Source organism: Salvelinus fontinalis, chromosome 2 (genome assembly GCF_029448725.1).
Source record: "Salvelinus fontinalis isolate EN_2023a chromosome 2, ASM2944872v1, whole genome shotgun sequence".
Classification (NCBI taxonomy): Eukaryota; Metazoa; Chordata; class Actinopteri; order Salmoniformes; family Salmonidae; genus Salvelinus; species Salvelinus fontinalis.
Window position 1 is genome coordinate 14,649,190 of NC_074666.1, and position 14,595 is coordinate 14,663,784.

Here is a 14,595-nt window from a genome sequence, read left to right on the forward strand (position 1 = left end):
AGCCTTTCGCTCTGTGCGGAGTGATGGAAGCGGGGACAGCAGTCCGTGGCTGAGGTCCTTAATGATCTCCTTGGCCTTCCTGAGCCACCTGGTGTTGTAAATGTCCTGGAGTGCAGGCAGTGATGCGTTTGGCTGAGCGTACCACCCTCTGAAGAGCCTTGCGGTCCGTGGTGGTGGAGTTGCCATACCAGGCTGTGATGCAGCCCGACAGTATGCTCGCGATGGTGCTCCTGTAGAACACTGAGGGCCCTAGGGGACAGGCCAAATTTCTTCAGCCTCCAGAGTTTGAAGAGTCGCTGTCATGCCATCACCAGGGTGTCTGTGGTTTGACCATTTCAGCTCCTTGTAGATGTTTATGGCGAGGAACTTGATGTTTTTGACCGTTTCCCTATTGATGGCTATAAGGATATGTCCTTTAGTAGTCAATAAAAGGTGTAGACTAAAGTGTTCTGATCTGTTGACTCCAAGCTGTGTGTGTCTGAGATTTTCTATTGCCCCTGGACATTGGACAGTGAAAGTAATATTCTAATTCTGTTTTGTTGTGCTTCCAGGAGGAGATCATTCAGTTGGACCTGGACAAGCCTGCAGCAGGAGGCCTAGGCTTCTCTGTTATCGGAGGAGAGAGGGGCATCTTTGTCAAGTCCATCACCCCTGGTGGCATAGCAGATCGTACAGGACGGCTGCAAGTGGGGGATAGACTGCTCAAAGTAAGTCTGATCTACTCTTGAGGTGTTTTCAATGTAATAACAGCTCTTGTCCACTAGGTGGTGGTCTTTGACCATAACTCATCTGAATGCAGGGTTGTGCACTAGAGCACGTGGTAATAAACGTTTTACAACAGCAAAACAAAAAGATTTGTTCTCATTGGACAAATTCAGGCATTACCTCCCTGTTTCACTCCATTTCAAAATGTTTCACCCTACCGTACATGATGCAGTTTTGAGGTTTCCAGCTGACAGTGTATCTATCCATCAGGTGAACGAGGAGCTGATGACTAGTGTGTCTCACACTAAAGCTGTCACCACTATCCGAAAGGTCAAAGGACTGGTCCACCTCATAGTGTCCAGACCGCCTGACCAAAACCCCAACACCTACCTGGCCTACCTCCCCATCAACTCTGACAAGTGCAACGGCAACAGTCACGACATTGGGGTGAAGACTAAACCGTCTAGTCCACCTGGTGAGAACAGTAGCCCTCCTGACATACCGCCAATAGGTAAGTTACTACTCTTTATCCCTACAGATGTGTGTGTTGAAGGGTATGTTGATCCCTGCTCCACACTGTTGTCAACACCATGTGCCAGTTTGACAATCTTCTTCTCTCCTGTGTCCGTCACCCAGACTATGATGCAGGTTCAATGGAACGGAGGACGAGAGAGGGTGAGGTGGAGAACACTGAGCTGTCTGAAGACACAGACCGTGACGGTTCCTCTCTACCAGAGGACTCTCCTGAGGTGGGTACATACCGTGATGGTTCCTCTCTACCAGAGGACTCTCCTGAGGTGGGTACATACCGTGATGGTTCCTCTCTACCAGAGGACTCTCCTGAGGTGGGTACATACCGGGATGGTTCCTCTCTACCAGAGGACTCTCCTGAGGTGGGTACATACCGTGATGGTTCCTCTCTACCAGAGGACTCTCCTGAGGTGGGTACATACCGTGATGGTTCATCTCTACCAGGGGACTCTCCTGAGGTGGGTACATACCGTGATGGTTCCTCTCTACCAGAGGACTCTCCTGAGGTGGGTACATACCGTGATGGTTCCTCTCTACCAGAGGACTCTCCTGAGGTGGGTACATACTGTGATGGTTCCTCTCTACCAGAGGACTCTCCTGAGGTGGGTACATACCGTGATGGTTCCTCTCTACCAGAGGACTCTCCTGAGGTGGGTACATACCGTGATGGTTCCTCTCTACCAGGGGACTCTCCTGAGGTGGGTACATACTGTGATGGTTCCTCTCTACCAGAGGACTCTCCTGAGGTGGGTACATACCGTGATGGTTCATCTCTACCAGGGGACTCTCCTGAGGTGGGTACATACCGTGATGGTTCCTCTCTACCAGAGGACTCTCCTGAGGTGGGTACATACCGTGATGGTTCATCTCTACCAGGGGACTCTCCTGAGGTGGGTACATACCGTGATGGTTCCTCTCTACCAGAGGACTCTCCTGAGGTGGGTACATACCGTGATGGTTCCTCTCTACCAGAGGACTCTCCTGAGGTGGGTACATACCGTGATGGTTCCTCTCTACCAGAGGACTCTCCTGAGGTGGGTACATACCGTGATGGTTCCTCTCTACCAGAGGACTCTCCTGAGGTGGGTACATACCGTGATGGTTCCTCTCTACCAGAGGACTCTCCTGAGGTGGGTACATACCGTGATGGTTCATCTCTACCAGGGGACTCTCCTGAGGTGGGTACATACCGTGATGGTTCCTCTCTACCAGGGGACTCTCCTGAGGTGGGTACATACCGTGATGGTTCCTCTCTACCAGAGGACTCTCCTGAGGTGGGTACATACCGTGATGGTTCCTCTCTACCAGAGGACTCTCCTGAGGTGGGTACATACCGTGATGGTTCCTCTCTACCAGGGGACTCTCCTGAGGTGGGTACATACCGTGATGGTTCCTCTCTACCAGGGGACTCGCCTGAGGTGGGTACATACTCTGGGGAGGACCTGCCTCTAAGGCGGGGCTATTCAACTACAGTCATGGAGGATCAAAACACAACTTTTTTTCTACCTTCTAGTTAATTCCATTCTCATCTGTTTCTGTGTTGTGTGTGGAATTCCAGACCTCCCGGAAAGCCGACTGGAAAGAGGAAAGTGTAGATGACCCACTGAATGAAAGGTAAGGTGGGGCTCCAGCATAGTGTGACTGAATGTCACCAGAGGACATTTTTGTATTATTTTTTTTTTGTATATATTTTTAAAAAATCTCATATGGTATGTTCCTTCCCAGCTACCTGCAGATGACATCAGAGCTTCCAGAAGAGGATGAGATTACCTGGGGGAGTGACGAGCTGCCTATAGAGAACATCAACTCCAAATTCACTGACGGTATGCCCATCTATAGAGAACATCAACTCCAAATTCACTGACGGTATGCCCATCTATAGAGAACATCAACTCCAAATTCACTGACGGTATGCCCATCTATAGAGAACATCAACTCCAAATTCACTGACGGTATGCCCATCTATAGAGAACATCAACTCCAAATTCACTGACGGTATGCCCATCTATAGAGAATATTAACTGGAAATTGACTTTGAGCGTGAACACCCGCACCCAACGACTCAACCTCACCAATTTCATTGCCTGACCTCGATTGACCTTTTGGATGCGCCGATTTGAATATCCTCTTCTAAAACATACGATTGAATGGATTTTCTCGAGTGAGTGGTTAGCTGCGTCTCTGGTTAGCTGCGTCTCTGGTTAGCTGCGTCTCTGGTTAGCCGCGTCTCTGGTTAGCCGCGTCTCTGGTTAGCCGCGTCTCTGGTTAGCCGCGTCTCTGGTTAGCCGCGTCTCTGGTTAGCCGCGTCTCAACATTCTCCTCCCCTCTTCCCCAGATAAGCCCATCATTACAGAGGATGAGCTGACCTCTCTGCCCCTGGTGAAGGTGGTCCCTGATGGACAATACACTGGGTCCAAACTCAACACTGTGGTGCGTATGCTGAGGGGTCTGCTCGAACAGAAGATCCCTTTGCAGGAGTTTGAGGTACGAGCTGTCTGTCTGATCTAGTATAGAAACCTCACAGTTGGTGTCAAACTCATTCCACGGAGGGCTGAGTGTCTGTGGGTTTTCACTCCTCCCTTGTACTTGATGAATTAAGGTCACTAATTAGTAAGGAAATCACTTCACCTGGTTGTCTGGGGCTTAATTGAAAGGGGGGGGGGGGCTGCAGACACTAGGCCCTCCATGGAATGAATTTCACCCCTGCTCTACATTAAACAGCCTCAACTATATCCCCTCTTGGTTTTCTTCCATAGTATGTAGCTCTGAAGGGAACCAGCTTTTTGTCTAGCGTTGATCTGTGTTTTTATTACATTAAAAAATACATTAAAATTACATTACATGACATCAATATAATATAGGACATTTTATTTTCTTGAAAATCTATAAAGTTACTTATTTGTGTCCATGGGACTGAGATTAAGGCCAATTTCTACTTCTCTCTCCAAAAGAATCTGCAGAATCTACAGCCGCTGGACGACTGTCTAATTGGTCAGACGAAGGAAAACAAGAAGAAGAATCGTTATAAGAACATTGTCCCTTGTAAGTGTAGATAGAATGTCGCAACGAGAACACCACATTATCGCTGTAGATAGAATGGCGCAACGAAAACACCACATTATCGCTGTAGATAGAATGGCGCAACGAAAACACCACATTATCGCTGTAAAAAGAATGGCGCAACGAAAACACCACATTATCGCTGTAGATAGAATGGCGCAACGAAAACACCACATTATCGCTGTAGATAGAATGGCGCAACGAAAACACCACATTATCGCTGTAGATAGAATGGCGCAACGAAAACACCACATTATCGCTGTAAAAAGAATGGCGCAACGAAAACACCACATTATCGCTGTAGATAGAATGGCGCAACGAAAACACCACATTATCGCTGTAGATAGAATGGCGCAACGAAAACACCACATTATCGCTGTAGATAGAATGGCGCAACGAAAACACCACATTATCGCTGTAGATAGAATGGCGCAACGAAAACACCACATTATCGCTGTAGATAGAATGGCGCAACGAAAACACCACATTATCGCTGTAGATAGAATGGCGCAACGAAAACACCACATTATCGCTGTAAAAAGAATGGCGCAACGAAAACACCACATTATCGCTGTAGATAGAATGGCGCAACGAAAACACCACATTATCGCTGTAGATAGAATGGCGCAACGAAAACACCACATTATCGCTGTAGATAGAATGGCGCAACGAAAACACCACATTATCGCTGTAGATAGAATGGCGCAACGAAAACACCACATTATCGCTGTAAAAAGAATGGCGCAACGAAAACACCACATTATCGCTGTAGATAGAATGGCGCAACGAAAACACCACATTATCGCTGTAGATAGAATGGCGCAACGAAAACACCACATTATCGCTGTAAAAAGAATGGCGCAACGAAAACACCACATTATCGCTGTAGATAGAATGGCGCAACGAAAACACCACATTATCGCTGTAGATAGAATGGCGCAACGAAAACACCACATTATCGCTGTAAAAAGAATGGCGCAACGAAAACACCACATTATCGCTGTAGATAGAATGGCGCAACGAAAACACCACATTATCGCTGTAGATAGAATGGCGCAACGAAAACACCACATTATCGCTGTAGATAGAATGGCGCAACGAAAACACCACATTATCGCTGTAGATAGAATGGCGCAACGAAAACACCACATTATCGCTGTAGATAGAATGGCGCAACGAAAACACCACATTATCGCTGTAGATAGAATGGCGCAACGAAAACACCACATTATCGCTGTAGATAGAATGGCGCAACGAAAACACCACATTATCGCTGTAGATATAATGGCGCAACGAAAACACCACATTATCGCTGTAGATAGAATGGCGCAACGAAAACACCACATTATCTCTGTAGATAGAATGGCGCAACGAAAACACCACATTATCGCTGTAGATAGAATGGCGCAACGAAAACACCACATTATCGCTGTAGTTAGAATGGCGCAACGAAAACACCACATTATCTCTGTAGATAGAATGGCGCAACGAAAACACCACATTATCGCTGTAGTTAGAATGGCGCAACGAAAACACCACATTATCGCTGTAGATAGAATGGCGCAACGAAAACACCACATTATCGCTGTAGATAGAATGGCGCAACGAAAACACCACATTATCGCTGTAGATAGAATGGCGCAACGAAAACACCACATTATCGCTGTAGATAGAATGGCGCAACGAAAACACCACATTATCGCTGTAGATAGAATGGCGCAACGAAAACACCACATTATCGCTGTAGATAGAATGGCGCAACGAAAACACCACATTATCGCTGTAGATAGAATGGCGCAACGAAAACACCACATTATCGCTGAAGTGTTTTACCTGGGAATGGTGCAAATTATACGTGTCAATATTCCTCTACTTCAATAATACCCCAGCACAGGAGGTTGGTGGCACCTTAATTGGGAAGGATGGGCTCGTGGTAATGGATTGAGTAGAATAGGATCAAATATATCATTTGATACCATTCCTTTCCAGCCATTTATGAGCCGTTCTCCCCTCAACAGCCTCCACCGAAGCCCAGTTCAGTATAGAACAAGCCCAATCAAAGCTTCTCCTGTGTTCTCTTGTTTCTCCAGTCGATACCACCAGAGTGATCCTGGGTAAAAATGGTGGCTACATTAATGCCAACTTTATCAACATGCCAGTGAAAGATGAGAACTTCATGTTCATTGCTTGTCAAGGACCCCTACCCACCACTCTGGGTGACTTCTGGCAGATGATCTGGGAGCAGAAATCCAATGTCATTGCTATGATGACCCAGGAAGTGGAAGGGGGAAAGGTCAAATGTCAACGGTACTGGCCTGACACCCCGCGAACGGCTGAGATGGTGGATGAGAGGCTGCAGATCACCCTGGTCAAAGATCAGCACCTTGACAACTTTGTTATCCGTCTCATTGAGGTCAAAGATATCCAGGTGAGATTAAAAGTACAGTAGGTTATAAGGACAGGAGTAATAGCCCCAGAACAGAGCCTTGCAGGACTCCATACTTAACCGTGAAGGGATTTATTTTTCTAGAATTTTGCTTTATTACCAAGTAAATGTAATAATAAGGTTAAACAAATAGAAACAAAAGCCAGTGCATAATCATTTGGGTACTCTGTATTTAGAGCATCAGAGTGACGATAACGGCCTATCCCTCCTGTTCTAGACTGAAGAAATTCAACGCGTCACCCACCTGAACTACACCGGTTGGCCAGACCACGGTACACCCTCGCAGCCTGAGCAGCTGTTGATGTTCATATCCTACATGAGGCACATCCACCAATCAGGACCCATCATCACGCACTGCAGTGCAGGGATTGGCCGATCCGGAACCCTCATCTGCGTTGATGTGGTTCTAGGCCTCATCAGTAAAGATGCTGATGTAAATATGGTGACAAGACTATAGCTTTTATTATGCTACAAAAAAGGTCCAATCACATGTTTTCCTGTTTCTGAGAGATTCTATTTTAAAACACACTGTTTTTAGTTTGATATTTCAGATGTGGTACGTAACATGAGGCTGCAGAGACAAGGAATGGTACAAACGGAGGTCAGTTATACATTTTTATACAATATGTTGATCCCTTTAAAGAGTCTGTAATGTACATACTATTTCTGCATTAATAATTATATACATACTCATTGTTTATTCCACACAGGAACAATACATCTTCTGCTATCAAGTCATCTTATATGTGCTCCGATGTCTTCAAGCTGAGGAGAAAATCTCAGGATAGCAACCTTATTAAATTCCCAATGCTGCACACAACAATGACGGAGACTACACACAGCACAGAACCAAGCAGTGGATTTACAAACCACTGCTCAATAAACGCCTTAAAACAGTCTGGGATTGTGTCCCGAACACAGATCAAGCCTAGTCTTGGATTTACTGGTACTTTCAATAGAGAATCTCCATTTAACATGGTTTTTAGTCCATGACTAGGTTTGATCTGTGTCTGGGGAAAGTACATTCTTGTTTGCTTGACCTCTACCTCTGTAGCTGCTACCCCTTCTCTTAATGTATACACAACAATACAGTTGATGTTTCTGTCTTACCTACATGAAAGCAATGCTTTTTTTTTTTAATAGACTGGCTTATGAAATATCTGGAAGTTAATAAATTCATATTTTAAAGATTTTGATGCTGGAAGTTGCCTTGACAGAATACGAGAGTATTTGCATTGTAAATCGTATTATAGTAGTTGCTGCCAGTGTTAAAGGAAATTAGTGTACATATTCATCTTTTGAAAAATTGCAATTTGTAAATAAAAGTGAAAAAAACATTTTGGTACTTTATTTAAATACAGATTTTGCCAGTGTCGTGGAAAATCATCTCAGAAATATAACGCTTTATCAGAACTTGTGAAATCAAAACATGCTTTTATTTACAATAGTATAACCATCTCGAATGTCCCACCGAACACTCCCACTCCCAGAGCACTAGTTCGCTCTTTATATTTATACCCATATAATATTATGCCCATCCCCTATGAAGTCATTCACCACCATCTGCTTTCAATCAGTTTATCATGGTGGCCAGACCCTCTATCCCAGTGTCTCAACTTTCTTCATGTGCCTGTGTGTCTGACATGTATGTACATAATGGACTGGTCAGACTATATGTCTAGTGGGTCTAAGTGCCCTAAACACATATTTCTCTGACATGTGTATCTCTTTAAAGAATCAGCAGACTGTGTCTAGTGTCCAATTTCTTTAAGCGCCTATCTGTCTGACATGTATGTTTTGTTTAGTGTAATGGGTAGACTATAAATCTAGTGTGCCCAGGTGCTGACATGTCTAGTCAGTCTGTCAGCACAATGGAGAAAATACAAGAGCCAGAACGTCCCTTAGGAGATTTCCACCATACTACAGTCTCATAATCAATGTAAACATGTAGTCCATTACTTTAATGTTCACTACACTACTACAATCCTCGGTTTCCTGTATTTACCAGAATGGCAAATGCACTCACATCTGCCTTCTTATACTATTTTCTAGTATACTCCTATCTATTGTTTAATTGGTGTGATATCTACCTACATATGTCACTTACTCCTACACCAGTAAGAATGCAATTAGCCTTTCCTTTTCAGTAGTTGGGCTACTGCTCATGCTGAAATGTTATTCACCTGGAGTTAATGGTTGGGACTGACACACTTAAATATTTCTAATCTCATGACTGGGTAGGGGGCACAGTGGCCTTCTGTCCCCAGCTTAAGGTGGTGAATGGCCAGAAGTGCAAGCCATTTGCTCCAGTCAGAATCTGGGCCTTTGATATACTGTAACCTTCCCCCTTGGTAGGGATGTATGAATTTTGCAAGGCAAAAGTTCTGAAATGTGGAAACCTGATACTCCGAGCATCAAATGTTTAGGAACCAATGTGATAAGTTAGTGATCTGAAGTCAACCAAATACAGATTACACCGAAGAGCATGTTTAGACACAATTCTCTTGAATGACTAATGCACATCAAGTTTGTGGACGACACTACAGTGGTAGGCTTGATTGACAAGGTGAGGACCCTCAGTGTGGTGTCAGGCAAATAACCTCACTCAACAAAACAAAGGAGATTGTGGATAGGGGGGGGTGCTCCCTGAAGTCCACATCGACAGGACAGTAGTGGAGAGTTCCTCGGTGTCCACCCACTCAGGAGGCTGAAGAAATTCAGCTTGTTACCAAAAGCACTCAAACTTCTGATGCACAATCGAGAGCATCCTGTATCACCACCTGGTACGGCAACTGCGCCGCCCACAACCGTGAGGTCTGTACAAAGCATCACCGGGGGCAAACTACCTGCCCTCCAGGACACCTACACCACAAAGAACCACCCGAGCCACTGCCTTATCCAGAAGGCAAGATCAGTACAGGAAAGCAGCTATCTCAAGGCCATCACTAACATTTAGTGGCCGCTGCAACAATACTGACAACTCCAGCCACTTAATGTTTACATACATGTATAATGTATCACTACCCACTTCATTTACTCATGTATATACTGTACTCTATACCATCTACTGCATCTTGCCGTTCTGTACCATCACTCATATCCTTGTGTGTATAAGGTAGTAGTTGGGGAATTGCTAGGTTAGATTACTTGTTGGTTATTACTGCATCGTCGGAACTAGAAGCATTTCGCTACACTCGCATTAACATCTGCTAACCATGTGTATGTTAAAAATAAAATTTGATTTGACATCTACCAAAAGTCAGTGGCTTTCATGTTATTCACAATTAATAACTAAATTGTTCTAGAAAACATCCTCCCCAGAGCTAGAGTCTGATACTTTAAACTGAATACAAATGAAACACAAGAATTCAAATGCATTTGGTTTTAATTGAAAGTTGCTTTGTACAAGTTATTTAAGAGAACAGGATTAACAGATTTAGTATTCATCTTCCTCGTCCTCACAGGCATCCCCAGAGTCTGCCCCCACCTCCTCATAGTCCTTCTCCAGAGCAGCCATATCCTCTCTGGCCTCAGAGAACTCCCCCTCCTCCATGCCCTCACCTACATACCAGTGCACGAAGGCTCTCTTGGCATACATCAGGTCAAACTTGTGGTCCAGACGACTCCAAGCCTCAGCGATGGCTGTGGTGTTACTAAGCATACACACAGCCCTCTGGACCTTGGCCTGGTCTCCTCCAGGAACCACCGTAGGGGGCTGGTAGTTGATCCCCACCTTGAACCCAGTGGGACACCAATCCACAAACTGGATGCTGCGCCGGGTCTTGATGCTGGCGATGGCGGCGTTGACGTCTTTGGGAACCACGTCGCCACGGTACAGCAAGCAGCAGGCCATGTACTTGCCGCGTCTGGGATCACACTTCACCATCTGGTTAGCCGGCTCAAAGCAGGCGTTGGTGATCTCAGGGACAGAGAGCTGCTCGTGGTAGGCCTTTTCTGCTGAGATGATGGGAGCGTAGGTGACCAGGGGAAAGTGGATACGGGGGTAAGGCACAAGGTTGGTCTGGAACTCTGTCAGGTCTACGTTGAGAGCTCCATCGAAGCGCAGGGAGGCTGTGATGGAGGAGACAATCTGGGCGATGAGGCGGTTCAGGTTGGTGTAAGATGGCCGCTCCACTCCCAGGTTACGCTTGCAGATGTCAAAGATGGCCTCGTTGTCCACCATGAAAGAGCAGTCAGAGTGCTCCAGGGTGGTGTGGGTGGTCAGGATGGAGTTGTAGGGCTCCACCACTGCTGTGGACACCTGGGGAGCAGGGTAGACTGAGAACTCTAGTTTAGACTTCTTGCCGTAATCCACAGACAGGCGTTCCATCAACAAGGAAGTAAAGCCAGAGCCGGTCCCGCCTCCAAAACTATGGAAGATAAGGAACCCTTGTAGTCCAGTGCATTGGTCAGCCTGAAGACAGAAGACATGGGATCATTAGTGATTTTAAACTAAACATTCAGCAGTAAAACAATCTTGTTTTTTGGGGTTATGATAAAGTTGAGCCAAGCTAACCAGTCAATGGGTATATCAATATAAATGATCTAAAATGGATGGTAAACAGCAGTGGCCTTTTAAACGTTCAGCAGCAGCTCACCATTTTGCGCATCCTGTCCATGACAGAGTCCACAATCTCCTTGCCGATGGTGTAATGGCCCCGAGCGTAGTTATTGGCAGCGTCTTCCTTGCCACTGATGAGTTGTTCAGGGTGATACAGCTGACGGTAGTGGCCGTTCCTAATCTCATCTACAACAAAATCAATTTGTCACATGAACCAAATACAACTGGTTTTAAACTACTGTGAAATGCTTGCTTATCATTTTGAAAACAAAGTTATTGACAAAGTAACTTTACATTTTCAGTACTATACAAGCGCCACATACTAGGCTCATTGCAGAATGAATTGTTTTCCACGTCAGGCAGCCGTAGCCTGGTCTCAGATGGGTTTGTGTGGTCTTCCCAACTCCTATGGTCATTCATTGACAACATAGGAGGAATTGGCATGTTCAACTCAAATTGGTAGCAGCAAAATATCTTTAAATTCAAAAGGGAAAAACCGACACTAACATTTAAGTTAGTGTATTTTTAGAGCAAACAGTTGTGTTTTGGCAACAGCTGTCAGCATTTTGATAGGAATCGCTATAAACAGATCTGGGACCAGGTTAGGGAAAACAATTACTATACAAGAAGCTTAAGCTTCCTCACCCACAACAGTAGGCTCCAGATCTAAGAAGATGGCCCTGGGAACATATTTCCCAGCCCCAGTCTCACTGAAGAAGGTGCCAAACGATGAGTCAGTCAATTGAGGAGCAGTGTTCTCGTGAATGGTTCCATCTGGCTGGAAACCATGCTCCAGACAATACAACTCCCAGCATGCATTGCCCATCTGGACTCCTGCTTGGCCGATGTGGACGGAAATGCACTCCCTCTGTCGAGAAACACTCCTTAGTCCAACAATAAATTTATAAAAGGGGGGGGGGGGGGGGGGGGGTGGACTGAGCCCTGCAATCATAAATCCTGACAGTACACAAAGCTGGGAGAAGAGACTTTGACCTCCAACAAATCTCCTTATCAGTTCTCATTTAGCCAAATGTACATTCTATATTAACAAAACACAGGGAAGCACAACTCCAGAGAAAAAAATAACTGGTGTAAATACTTATGATGCATTAAAAATAACTCACCATTTTTCCCGCAGTTATGTGGAATAGATGGCCTTTTTGAGGAATGAATGAACCCTGAAACAGTTTCACCACAAACGTTTACATATCAAATTGATGTAACTAAAGTATCACAGGCTAGGCTACATGTTGAAATCCAAACACACTCACTTACCTTTGAACACAATGGCAGTCTGCTTCATGGGCCCAGTTTATATGGTATCAGGTGAGCTGTAGTAGGTGTGGCTTTTCAAATGACCTTTGACCGTTGACCAAGGGGTAGTGTATATTTTATGATGATTATTCTGAGGTAAATGTTCAATTTCAAAGTTTATTTTAATTTTTTAAAGACAATAAAAATCTAACTACATGTTTCTGAATCTGCACGTCTAACAGTGGTTCAAATATTAGTATAAACTGGATGGTTTGAGGCCTGAGTGCTGATTGACTGTAAGCCGTGGAATGTCAGACCAACATAATATTTATTTGTACTGCTCTAATTACGTCGGTAACCAGTTTATAATAGCAATAAGGCACCTCGGGGGGTTGTAATATATGGCCGATATACCACAGGCTGTGTCCTAGCACTCCGCGTTGCGTCGAGATTAAGAACAACCCTTAGCCGTTGTATATTGGCCATATACCACACCCCCTCGGGCCTTATTGCTTAAATATAGCGTTTTGGTTTATTATCATGCATTTCTGCATCCAGGAGCGCCTACTTACGGTTTTCCTGCATGCTCGTGCTCAAATCATTGTGATGCACTAGGAGAGGTAGGAACGCTTTTTCTGTCGTCTTCAGAAAAGTTACATTCCTTTAAGCACAAAGTCATACACAGTGTTTTGTTCATGAATAATGTTGTATATTTAGAGTTTACTCATAAGTGGATGGTATTGTCAATGTGCTATTGGAATTGTACTTTTTAGGATGATATTAACGTTCTAAATTCAACATGTGGCTACTAGCTAGCTAAAGTATTGTATGTGTGAACGATGGCTAGATCCTCCACTGATTCCAGTCTTTTGTATTGTGCGTATGTTGTAGAAAGAGTCGAAGATTGGCAGAACATGCTTTGTATTTTCTTTGGGATTCAGGAGAGAGAACTCTCATACATTAAAACAACCTGATCTCTTAAATCCACGTTTTTAATCTCAATCACACACATCGCAGAACTACAGCGGTGCAGTACAGCACCGGTTACATTGGTGCCTTCTAGACCCGGTCAGCTCGATCACCGTGGAGCTGCTGCTCTAGAGACTGTTTACATCATGAGGCACTCCTGTCGCCATGTGTCAAAAAGCAGAACTGCAGTCTATTTTCATTCCTGTAAAAAAAAATCTGACAACTATGTATTTTGAGTGCTGTTTATGGTTAACTAACATAGAAGTGTGTTCACAAACAGACATTTGAACATAGCATTAGTGGTTTAGTGAACAAATTCTTATTTTACAATGACGGCCTAACCCGGCCAAACCCTCCCCTAATCCGGATGACGCTGGGCCAATTGTGTGCCGTCCTATGGGACTTCCGATCACTGCCGGTTGTGATACAGCCTGGGATCGAACCAGAGTCTGTAGTGACGCCTCTAGCACTGAGATGCAGTGCCTAAGACCGCTGCTCCACTCGGGAGCCCTAGATAATTAGTGTTAGTGGGTTGTGGTGGGGAAGTGTTTCTATGACTTGGAGATGTAAATCTATGGGATTGATGTTGAAGTGCCCACCCTAGTTGTTCCTGGACAGCAGGATGATCTCATCCTGGGATCGAATGTCATTAAGCATCTGTTGCATGAGATCAGTACACTCATAACAACTTAAGCATTACATAAACCTCACATAGCAAATAAGCCGTTTATTTGTTGTTGTTAACCAAATCCGACACTCATTGACCTCTATACAAAACTCCTAATTTGGTGGGTGGAAAATTGCAAAAATGCCACCTGCTGGAGGGAGAGAATTTTCTCAGAGTTGGGTCTCTCTCCTTCTTCCTCTCTGGTAGCTATAGCTCTTTGTGAACAGGAATAATCATGGTTGTCACTAGTTAAGTCACAAAGGGTTTGTTTATAAATTCACTCTGGCTATCTACTCCTATTTCAGAGCACTCTCGTCTGAGTGTGCCAGAGCGCAGAATAACTGATGAATTTACAAATCCGCAACACTTGTTGAATATGACCGGTGTCAGGTAACGTCAGCA

General features: G+C 44.8%; 2 protein-coding genes across 6 annotated transcripts in view; one reads left to right on the top strand and one right to left on the bottom strand.

Moving 5' to 3' along the window:
- Window positions 1–8,079, top strand: part of ptpn13 (protein tyrosine phosphatase non-receptor type 13) — a 142,926-nt gene extending 134,847 nt beyond the window's left edge. For all 5 annotated transcript variants that reach the window (XM_055864576.1, XM_055864549.1, XM_055864559.1 and 2 more), the window contains 11 exons: window positions 552–707; window positions 976–1,216; window positions 1,342–1,454; window positions 2,795–2,850; window positions 2,962–3,059; window positions 3,572–3,720; window positions 4,188–4,278; window positions 6,387–6,724; window positions 6,960–7,175; window positions 7,281–7,343; window positions 7,453–8,079. In XM_055864576.1, the coding sequence (XP_055720551.1) occupies window positions 552–707; window positions 976–1,216; window positions 1,342–1,454; window positions 2,795–2,850; window positions 2,962–3,059; window positions 3,572–3,720; window positions 4,188–4,278; window positions 6,387–6,724; window positions 6,960–7,175; window positions 7,281–7,343; window positions 7,453–7,530 (1,599 nt within the window). In that variant the 3' untranslated portion in view covers window positions 7,531–8,079. The remainder of the gene's footprint in view (window positions 1–551; window positions 708–975; window positions 1,217–1,341; window positions 1,455–2,794; window positions 2,851–2,961; window positions 3,060–3,571; window positions 3,721–4,187; window positions 4,279–6,386; window positions 6,725–6,959; window positions 7,176–7,280; window positions 7,344–7,452) is intronic.
- Window positions 8,080–10,109: 2,030 nt separating this feature from the next.
- LOC129812748 (tubulin alpha-8 chain-like) lies at window positions 10,110–12,597 on the bottom strand. The gene is made up of 5 exons (XM_055864587.1): window positions 12,579–12,597; window positions 12,428–12,481; window positions 11,949–12,171; window positions 11,341–11,489; window positions 10,110–11,156 (listed from the first exon to the last, which is right to left on the bottom strand). The coding sequence occupies exons 2-5, from the start codon at window positions 12,428–12,430 to the stop codon at window positions 10,179–10,181; spliced, it is 1,353 nt and encodes a 450-aa protein (XP_055720562.1). The 5' UTR covers window positions 12,431–12,481; window positions 12,579–12,597; the 3' UTR covers window positions 10,110–10,178.
- Between the last annotated feature and the right edge of the window lie 1,998 nt (window positions 12,598–14,595).